Source organism: Phaenicophaeus curvirostris, chromosome 26 (assembly GCF_032191515.1).
Source record: "Phaenicophaeus curvirostris isolate KB17595 chromosome 26, BPBGC_Pcur_1.0, whole genome shotgun sequence".
NCBI lineage: Eukaryota > Metazoa > Chordata > Aves > Cuculiformes > Cuculidae > Phaenicophaeus > Phaenicophaeus curvirostris.
Window position 1 is genome coordinate 6,531,307 of NC_091417.1, and position 10,766 is coordinate 6,542,072.

The following is a 10,766-nucleotide window of genomic DNA, read 5'->3' on the forward strand; positions in this document are numbered from 1 at the left end:
GTTTCCCCCCTCCTGCCCCAGTCTCCCCTCATTGTGCCCGTTTCCCCTTGTGCCTCAGTTTCTTCCCTTTCATAGAATCACTAGGTCGGAAAGGACCCACTGGATCATCGAGTCCGACCGTTTCCCTTCAGTTTCTGCCTGTTTCCTCCCTTCTGCCTCTTTGCCACCCTCCTGCCTTAGTCCCCCACCTCCTGCCTCAGTTTCCCCCATCACCCTTCAGATCCCCCCCTTCCCCCTTAGTTACTGCCTCAGTTTCCCCCATTCCCCCTCCTGCTTCACTTTTCCCCCTTCGGTTTCCCCCCTCCCCTCTCAGTTTCTGCTTCACTTCTCCCTTCCTGCCTCAGTTTCCCCACCAGGCAATAAGGGTTTATCCTAGAAACCCTTTATTGGGGGGGTCACCCCTGCTTTGGGGTCTGCAGGGCCCTCACAGCAGCTCCCTGGGGGGCACGGGGGGGTTCCAGTGCAGGGGGCTGCACCCCCAGCCCCCCCCAGCGCAGTGGGACCCCGCGGGGCAGCAGTGGCGGCCGTCGGGGCAGCAGGAGCCCTGCGGAAAGTGAGGAGACAATTTAGGGAGGGGGGAAGCCCCCTAGACACCCCCCGCCCCGGTGCTTCCCAACTGACCTGGGCAAATGGGCAGCACCCCCAGGAGCCCCCCCGGCTCCGGCAGCATCGCTGGTGGCTGCGGCACGCGTGGGTGGCATCACAGGTGATGGTGTCACCCGCGGGGGTGTTGGTGGCTCGCAGCGGGGTTGGGGCATGGAGGGAGGGTTTGGGGACCCCACGGGGGGCGTTGGTGGCCAGCAGAAGGGGTGTGGGGGCCACCAGCTTCTCGCAGCTCTCGGTGGCCACGTTGCAGGTGAAGCCCCGTGGGCAGCAGTGCTGGTGGTCCCCACAGCACACGGCCTGGAAGCGAGGGGAGGTGGCATCAGAGAGGGGGACAGACAGGGGGCTGGGTGCCACCCTGACCCCCCCAATGTCATAGACACCCCCCAGCAAGAGAGAGAACCTGGTGCCCAAGGCACCCACAGTCCCCCCCCCCGGAGGGTAATGGAGGTGGGGGTCAGGTGTCCCTGGCCCTGCCTGTCATGGGCCCTCCTCAGGGACAGGGGACATCAGCCACGCAGGCCACAGGGGACATCAGCTCTGGTCCCTCCTAGAGGACAGGGACCCAGTTTCACCCCATCCTCATGGGACATGGATGGGCTGGGGGCCTTGGGCTGGCCACATCACTCCAGGGGTGCAGGGGAAATCAGCCCTGGTCCCTTCTAGGGCACAAGGGACACAAGCCATGGTCCCTCCTAGGGGACAGGGACCCAGTGTCACCCCAGCCCTGTGGGATGTTGCAGAGGAACAGCATGTCCTTGTCCCCACATGGGGAACCATTGACTCTCCAAGGTCCCCCAGATCTGCTCCACTTGGGATCCCTCAAGTCCTGTTGTCCCCTCCCCACCACAATGACACCCAGGTGCCCCCACCCTCAGCCCAGCCAAGGGTCCCCCAAACCCGTGGGACCACCAGCATGTCCCTGTCCCCGCATCGTCCCCCTGCCAAGACCTGCTCCAGCGGGCAGCACCCCCAGGCTCCCGAGGCGAGGCGGCAGCACGTGTTCCCGTCGGGACAGCTCGTCTCCTCATCACACCTCACGTCCCCCACCCGGGCCAGCGCCGGGGTCTTGCGCAGCCAGGGCAGGCGGCTGCCCCCCTCCTGCAGGCAGGTGCCCCCCTCCGGGTCGCAGGTGGAGCCCTGCGGGCAGCAGTGGATGTGGTCCTCGCAGCACACGGCCTGCGGGACAGACAGGGCGTCAGCCTGGCCCAGGAACCCCCGAGATCCTCCGCGAGCACGTCCAGGACCACCCAGCACGTCCCCAGCCCAGCCTGGCTCCGTCCCTCCTCGGGGTGCTATGGGGACCCCTCCAGCCCTCCTGCCCCCTCCAGAGGGACAAGCCCAGGTTCCCCACCATCCTGGTGGTGTCGAGGCCCTGCATTGCCATCTCTCACTGGAGCCCCAAATGGGTCCCAGTCAGCTGGGTCTGGCCGAGCCCCAGGGTTACCCCCATCCCCGTGGGACACGCAGGGAGGCTCTGCTGGGGCCTCGTCTCCCGGGGGGACAGGGGACGTGTGTGCTCATCCCACCCAGGGGACAGGGGACAGCCGACTTTCTCCTGCAAGGACACCCCCACCAGCCATGGTCACACCAGGCCACAGAGTGGGTCTGTGCCAAGGGACAGGAGGTGGCTGTGTCCTGTTGAATGTCCCCATGCCCTTTGCCTCAGCTACCTGGGGTCCCTTGAGCTGTGTCTGTCCCATGCTCCCCAGAGACACCCAGGCCCCCCCACATCCCAGCCCAGCCCAGGCCCCCCCGCTCCACTGGGGACCCCAGCAGGTCCTTGTCTCCACATGGGGACCCTTCTCTCTCCAGACCTGCTCCCTTTGGGGTCCCTCAAGCCATGTCCCCCACAACAATGGCATCCAGGTTCCGCCCAGTCAGCCCAGTCCAGGACCCCCAACCCATATGGGACATCAGCATCTCCTTGTCCCCACATAGGGACTCCTCACTCCTCCAAGATCCCCCCCACCAAGACCTACTCCATTCCAGGTCCCTCAAGCCCTGTGCCCCCCGCAACAATGATGCCTAGATCCCCCCACGCTCAGCCCAGCCCAGGGTCTCCCACTCCCTTGAGCCCCCACCCCACTGGAGATCCCAGTGTGTCCGTCTCCCCACAGGGGAACCCCTCTCCCCTCCAAAGGCCCTCACAGACCTGCTCCATTTGGGGTCCCTAAAACCCTGCCCCCCAAACAATGACACCCAGGGTCAACCACTCCCCTGAGCCCCCAGCCCACTGGGGACATGAACATCTCCTTGTCCCCGCACAGGGACCCCTCTCTCCTCCAAACGCCCTCCCAAGCCTGCAGCATTCACGGTTCCTCAAGCCATGTCCACCCAAGAACATCCAGGTCCCCCAGTCAGCCCAGACCAGGACCCCACCCCACTGGGGACCTCAGTGTGTCCTTGTCCCCTCCTGGGGATCCCAGTGTGTCCTCGTCTGCCCTGTCCCCCCAGACCGACTGCGTTCAGGGCTCCTCATGTCCCCCCAACAATGACACTCAGGTCCCTCAACCCCATGGAACCACCAGCATGTCCCTGTCCCCCCATCATCCCCCCGCCAAGACCTGCTCCAGCGGGCAGCACCCCCAGGCTCCCGAGGCGAGGCGGCAGCACGTGTTCCCGTCGGGACAGCTCGTCTCCTCATCACACCTCACGTCCCCCACCCGGGCCAGCGCCGGGGTCTTGCGCAGCCAGGGCAGGCGGCTGCCCCCCTCCTGCAGGCAGGTGCCCCGCTCCGGGTCGCAGGTGGAGCCCTGCGGGCAGCAGTGGATGTGGTCCTCGCAGCACACGGCCTGCGGGACAGACAGGGCGTCAGCCTGGCCCAGGAACCCCCGAGATCCTCCCTGAGCACGTCCAGGACCACCCAGCACGTCTCCAGCCCAGCCCGGCTCCATCCCTCCTCGGGGTGCTATGGGGACCCCTCCAGCCCTCCTGCCCGGGGGGACAGGGGACGTGTGTGCTCATCCCACCCAGGGGACAGGGGACAGCCGACTTCATCCTGCAAGGAGCAAAGGGACACCAGCCATGGTCCCACCAGGCCACAGAGCGGGTCTGTGCCAAGGGACAGGAGGTGGCTGTGTCCTGTTGAAGGTCCCCATGTCCTTTGCCTCAGCTACTTGGGGTGCCTTGAGCCGTGTCTGTCCCATGCTCCCCAGAGACACCCAGACCCCCCCACATCCCAGTCCAGCCAAGGCGCCCTCCTCCTTGGAGCCCCCCACCCATTGGGGACCCCAGCATGTCCTTGTTCTACATGGGGACCCCTCTCTCCCCAGACCTGCTCCCTTTGGGGTCCCTCAAGCCATGTCCCCCACAACGATGGCATCCAGGTTCCCCCCAGTCAGCCCAGTTCAGGACCCCCAACCCATATGGGACATCAGCATCTCCTTGTCCCCACATAGGGACTCCTCACTCCTCCAAGATCCACCCCCAGGACCTACGCCATTCCAGGTCCCTCAAGCCCTGTGCCCCCCGCAACAATGACACCTAGATCCCCCCACGCTCAGCCCAGCCCAGGGTCTCCCACTCCCCTGAGCCCCCACCCCACTGGGGATCCCAGTGTGTCCGTCTCCCCACAGGGGGACCCCCCTCCCCTCCAAAGGCCCTCACAGACCTGCTCCATTTGGGGTCCCTAAAACCCTGCCCCCCAAACAATGACACCCAGGGTCAACCACTCCCCTGAGCCCCCAGCCCACTGGGGACATGAACATCTCCTTGTCCCCGCACAGGGACCCCTCTCTCCTCCAAACGCCCTCCCAAGCCTGCAGCATTCACGGTTCCTCAAGCCATGTCCACCCAAGAACATCCAGGTCCCCCAGTCAGCCCAGACCAGGACCCCACCCCACTGGGGACCTCAGTGTGTCCTTGTCCCCTCCTGGGGATCCCAGTGTGCACTCGTGTCGCCTGTCCCCCCAGACCGGCTGCGTTCAGGGCTCCTCATGTCCCCCCAACAATGACACTCAGGTCCCTCAACCCCATGGAACCACCAGCATGTCCCTGTCCCCCCATCATCCCCCCGCCAAGACCTGCTCCAGCGGGCAGCACCCCCAGGCTCCCGAGGCGAGGCGGCAGCACGTGTTCCCGTCGGGACAGCTCGTCTCCTCATCACACCTCACGTCCCCCACCCAGGCCAGCGCCGGGGTCTTGCGCAGCCAGGGCAGGCGGCTGCCCCCCTCCTGCAGGCAGGTGCCCCCCTCCGGGTCGCAGGTGGAGCCCTGCGGGCAGCAGTGGATGTGGTCCTCGCAGCACACGGCCTGCGGGACAGACAGGGCGTCAGCCTGGCCCAGGAACCCCCGAGATCCTCCCTGAGCACGTCCAGGACCACCCAGCACGTCCCCAGCCCAGCCCGGCTCCATCCCTCCTCGGGGTGCTATGGGGACCCCTCCAGCCCTCCTGCCCGGGGGGACAGGGGACGTGTGTGCTCATCCCACCCAGGGGACAGGGGACAGCCGACTTCATCCTGCAAGGAGCAAAGGGACACCAGCCATGGTCCCACCAGGCCACAGAGCGGGTCTGTGCCAAGGGACAGGAGGTGGCTGTGTCCTGTTGAAGGTCCCCATGTCCTTTGCCTCAGCTACTTGGGGTGCCTTGAGCCGTGTCTGTCCCATGCTCCCCAGAGACACCCAGGCCCCGCAACGTCCCAGCCCAGCCCAAGTGCCCCTGCTCCACTGGGGACCCCAGCGTGTCCTTGTCCCCTCATGGGGACCCCTCTCCCCTCCAAAGGCCCCCCCAGACCTGCTTCATTCATGGAATCATAGAATCACCAGGTTGGAAATGACCCATTGGATCACTGAGTCCAACCATTCCTATCAATCACTAAACCATACCCCTCAGCGGCTCATCCACCCGTCCCTTATACCCCTCCAGGGAAGGGGACTCAACAACTTCCCTGGGCAGCCTGTTCCAGTGCCCAACAACCCTTTCCGTGAAATATTTTCTTCCTAATGTTCAGCCTGAACCTCCCCTGGTGGGAGTCCTTCAAGCTGTGTCCCCCCAGCAATGTCACCAAGGTCCTCCATCTCAGCCCAGCCCAGGTTCCTCTGCTACCCTGGGTCCTCCAGCACGTCCCTGTGTCCCCCCAGACCTGCTCCAGCGGGCAGCACCCCCAGGCTCCCGAGGCGAGGCGGCAGCACGTGTTCCCATCAGGACAGCTCGTCACCTCGTCACACTTCACATCCTGAGCTGGGGACAAGGGGACAGTCAGATACGGCATGTACCCCCCATCTCCGGGCTGGGGCAGGGGGTTGGCACTGCCAGGGGGGTCCTCACCTTGGGGCAGGGCTGCCCGGGGCGGTGCAGAGGTGCAGGTGGAGCGCTCCAGGTCGCAGGAGGTGCCCTGCGGGCAGCAGTGCTGCCCATCGCTGCAGCACACGGCCTGCAGAGAGCGGGGGACTGCGGCGGGGCGGGGGGCATAACGGGGGGCTGCGGGGAACGGGGATGGCATGCATGGGGTGGGGGTGGGTACACGGTGCAGCACGGGGTACAGGGTGCTCAAGGCGGGCTGCAGTTCTGGGGTGGGGTACGGGGTGGCCTGTATGGGGTGGGATACGGGGTGCTCAGTGCGGGTTGTGGGTGCCGGGTGTGTGGTATGGGGTGCCCAGTAAGGGCTGCCATGGGGTGCTCAGGATGAGCTGCGGGTTTGGGGTGCCTGGCATGGGATGCCCAGCGTAGGATGTGGGTACAAGGCGCCCAGTGTAAGGTGCTCAGTGTGGATGTGGGTATAGGGCGCCTGGTGTGGGGTGTTCAGTGCGGGGTGCCTGGTTTGGGGTGCCCGGCACGGGGCAGCACTCACGTTCTGCAAGGGGCAGCAGCCGTACTCGGTCAGGGACAGCTGGCAGCAGGTTGTGCCATCGGGACATGCCGAGCGCCCGTCGGGACACAGCACCTGGAGCAGCGCAACTGCCAGGGGATACACAGAGCGTCACCATGTTCCCTGCATAGGGACAGCAAGGACCATCTGGAGGGGAACCCCCCCTTACCTGGCGGTGGGGGCTGGCGCTTCCAGGCGGGGAACGCAGTGCCCCAGGGGACGTCACCAGCGGGCGACAGGCAGCGCCCGTGGGCCAGGTCGCAGATGGTGGCGTGGGGACAGCAGTGAACCTTGTCTGCGCAGCATGAGGCCTGCGGGAGCCAGGGCCGTTCATCACAGCGGTGGCCGTGTGATGTCTCCCCTCAATGTCCCTGTGTCCCTCACCCCTGAGTACCTCGGGCATTGGGCAGCATCCCCAGGCGCCACTGGCTGTCACGCAGCAGGTGGCATTGTCGGGACACTCGGACTCTCCGTCGGGACAGGGGACAGCACGAGGGGCTGTGGAGACCAAGGAAAGGGTGAGGGACCACCATGTCCCCTCCACCCCCACCCAGTCATGTTCCTTCATAGAATCATTTGGTTGGCAAAGACTTTTGAGATCATCGAGTCCAACCACACCTGTCCACTGCTGAACCACCCCCGAGCCCCTCATCTGCCCAGGTTTTTAACTCCTCCATGGATGGAGACTCCACCACCTCCCTGGGCAGCCTCTGCCAGGGCCCTAGAACCCTTTCTGTGAAGAAATTTTTCTGGACATCCACCTTAAACCTGCCCTGGGGCAACTTGAGGCCATTCCCTCTCATCCTATCCCCTGTCACTTGGGGAAGAGACCAGCACCCACATCACCACAACCTTCTTTCTAGAAGCTGCAGAGACCTAGGAGGTCTCCCCTCAGCCTCTTCTTCTCCATACCAAACATGCCCAGGTCCCTCAGCTGCTCCCAGAACCCCTGGGATCCTTCCCCAGCTCCGAACCCTTCTCAGGACGCGCTCCAGCTCCTTGATGTCCTCCTTGCCCAAAACTGAACCCAGGTTTTGAGGTGCAGCTTCACCAGTGCTGAGCACATGGGGACAATCCCTGCCCTGCTGGCCACCCCACGGCTGATCCAAGCCAGGGTGCTGTTGGCCTTCTTGGCCACCTGGGCCACAGCCGCCTCATGTTCAGCTGCTGTCAACCAACACCCCCAAGTCCTTCTCTGCCAGGCAGCTTTCCAGCTGCTCCTCCCCAAGCCTGGAGCTGCACAGGGTTGTTGTGTCCCAAGTGCAGGACTCAGCACTTGGCCTGGTTGAACCTCATACAATTGACCTTTGGCCCACGGATCCAGACTGGCCAGGTCCTCTGCAGAACCTCCCTACCCTCTAGCAGATCAACGCTCCCATCCAGCTGGTGTCATCCATGAACTTATTTACTGAGGGTGCCCTGACTCACAGAATGGTTTAGGTTGGAAGGAACTTCAAAACCCATCCAGTCCCACCCCCTGCCACGGGCAGGGACACCTCCCACTGGATCGGGTTGCTCAAAGCCACATCCAACCTGACCTTGAACACCTCCAGGGATGGGGCAACCACGACTTCTCTGGGCAACCTGGGCCTCCTCACCCTTATGGTGACTCCCTTCATGATCCCCCTCATCCTGATCCTCGATGAAGACCAGAACTGGTCCCAGCCCTGAGCTCTGGTGACACCACCAGGTGTGACCGTCCCGTACCTGGTGACGCGATGCAGGATTCCCCATCCGCACTGCAGCGAGACCCTCGGGGACAGCAGTGGTGGCCGCCAGCGCAGGGCACTCCCTGGGGGGAGACATGGGGAGGTGGGAGGGCTTTTAACCCCCTCAAAACAATGAAGGAGAGAAGTGGGAAAACTGAGGCGTGGTGGCAGCCTCACCTCCAGCAGCGGGCAGCTGGCTCCAGCAGGGCAGGACAAGTCCCGGCACAGCGCTGCGCTGCTGGCAGGCAGGACCTGGAGGGAGGGGGTGCAGGGGGGGTTACCCAGGGATGGGGGCACCCCCTGCACCCCCCTTTCCCCCTCATGCCAGGTACTCACCGGGGTAGTGGAGTACGGTTGTGCATCGGAGCATGGTAGCCAAGCACTGGCCAGGACTAGCCACAGCGGCACAAGGGTCATCGTGGCACCGCAGGCACCTGCAGGCAGTGACACCCCCCCACCCCGGCACCGCTGTGCCTCAGTTTCCTCACTCACCCAGGTGTGAGGGGGCAGGTCTCGGCCTTGGCTCCCCTCCTCCTTCTGGCTCTCAGTTCTGCTTTCGGTCAGGCGGAGGGGGAAACCCAGCACCCCCCCAGCCCAGGGCAGCCCACACCGGGGGGGGAAGGGGGGGACACAGGTCCTGGGGGCAGGGGGTGAACCCACATGTGCTAGGGGTGGAAGGGGCACCCAGACATGTTGAGGGGTGAAGGGGGCACCCACACATACTGGAGGGGGGGGGGGCACCCACATGTACTGGGGTGGCATGGAGCACCCACGCATACTGGGGGGGGCACCCACACATACTGGGGGGGGCACCCACATGTACTGGGGTGGCATGGAGCACCCAAACACGCTGGGGGGGGGGCACCCATACGTACTGGGGTGGCATGGGGCACCCAAACATGCTGGGAGCAGGGGGGGAGCACCCGTATGTGTTGGGGGCAGCCAGATGTGTTGGGGGGCAGGGGGAATACTGACACGTTGGGTGAGGCTGGTGGGAAAACCACGTGTGGGGGGGCAAGCACGCATTCGGGGTGGGACAGAGGGCACCCCCCCACACACTGGGGGCTTTGGGGTGGTATTGCCATGCACTAGGGGGGCAGGTGGGGCACTCGAGACGTTCGGGGGGGCTGCTGTGGTGTCTGTCGCCCCGACCGCCGCCCGCAGCACCCCGATAGCATCGCCCTGCGGTGCGGGAAGCCAGCGGCGCTGCCGGGGGTGGGAGGGCAGCCCCCACCCCCCACCTCCAGCACCCAGGGTTGCTGCCCCCCCACTTCCACAATCACTTTCACTTCCCTCCCCACACACGGTGTGGCCCCCCCCATAGGCAGTGGGGGTGCAGTTCTGTCCCACGGGCGCCTGCGCCCCACAGCAGGGCTGTGCTGCCACGATCCCACTGTCCCCAGTGCCCCCCAGTACCTCCCAGTGCTCCCAGGGAATTCCCGTATGCCCAGCGCCTACTTGGACTCCCAGCAACTCCCAGCGCCCCCAGGACCTCCCAGTGATCCCAGGGAATTCCAGGATGCCCAGTGCCTGCAGGGAATACCAGCACCTCCCAGTGCCTACAGGGACTCCCAGTGCCTCCCAGTGCCCCCCAGTACCTCCCAGCGCCCCCCAGACACCCCAGTACCCCCAGTATTCCCAGTACCTCCCAGGGAGCTCCAGTGCCCCCCCCAGCCCCGCCCCCCGCCCCCCATTGGCCGCCGCCCCGCCCGCCCCGCGCCCATTGGCCGCCCCGAGCCAGGGGGCGGGGCCACCGCCCGCGTCACGTGATACGGGGCACGTGACCTCCCCGGCGGCTCGGGGCCAGGAGGGGCACGGGGCTCTGAGGGTTTGCGCCCCCGCCCCCCCCCAACCCCCCCAGTGCCCCCCCAACTCCCAGAACTCCTCACAGTGCCCCCCAACTCCCCCCAGTGCCCCCCAACTCCTAGAACTCCTCACAGTGCCCCCCAACTCCCCCCCAGTGCCCCCCCAACTCCTAGAACTCCTCACAGTGCCCCCCAACTCCCTCCAGTGCCCCCCCAACTCCTAGAACTCCTCACAGTGCCCCCCAACTCCCTCCAGTGCCCCCCAACTCCTAGAACTCCTCACAGTGCTCCCCCCAGTGCCCCCCAACTCCTAGAACTCCTCACAGTGCTCCCCAACTCCCACCAGTGCCCCCCAACTCCTAGAACTCCTCACAGTGCCCCCCAACTCCCCCCAGTGCCCCCCCAACTCCTAGAACTCCTCACAGTGCCCCCCAACTCCCCCCAGTGCCCCCCCAACTCCTAGAACTCCTCACAGTGCGCCCCAACTCCCCCCCAGTGCCCCCCCAACTCCTAGAACTCCTCACAGTGCCCCCCAACTCCCCCCAGTGCCCCCCAACTCCTAGAACTCCTCACAGTGCTCCCCCCAGTGCTCCCCAACTCCTAGAACTCCTCACAGTGCCCCCCAACTCCCCCCAGTGCCCCCCAACTCCTAGAACTCCTCACAGCGCTCCCCAACTCCCCCCAGTGCCCCCAACAGCCAGTGCTCGCAAACCCCCCACTGCTACCCAACCCCCCCCAGTGCCCCTCCAACTCCCCTAACTCCCCCCACTGCCCCCCAACTCCCCCCAGTGCCCCCTCAACTCCTCCCAGTGCCCCTCCAACCCACCCAGTCCCCCTCCA

General features: G+C 65.4%; 1 protein-coding gene across 2 annotated transcripts; it reads right to left on the reverse strand.

The window, feature by feature from the left end:
- Positions 1–377: 377 nt before the first annotated feature.
- On the reverse strand, positions 378–8,620 carry GRN (granulin precursor). Of its 2 annotated transcripts, none has more exons than XM_069877133.1 (13): positions 8,458–8,620; positions 8,299–8,373; positions 8,120–8,204; positions 6,807–6,910; positions 6,582–6,723; positions 6,395–6,501; positions 5,872–5,938; positions 5,687–5,784; positions 4,629–4,856; positions 3,171–3,398; positions 1,555–1,782; positions 622–903; positions 378–544 (listed from the first exon to the last, which is right to left on the reverse strand). In XM_069877133.1, exons 1-13 carry the CDS (start codon positions 8,536–8,538, stop codon positions 425–427), a joined length of 1,845 nt encoding a protein of 614 aa, XP_069733234.1. In that variant the 5' UTR covers positions 8,539–8,620; the 3' UTR covers positions 378–424. The 2 variants fall into 2 exon arrangements, with proteins under 2 accessions (XP_069733234.1, XP_069733233.1); XM_069877132.1 differs by having other exon boundaries at positions 380–544; positions 5,872–5,977; positions 8,458–8,618.
- Between the last annotated feature and the right edge of the window lie 2,146 nt (positions 8,621–10,766).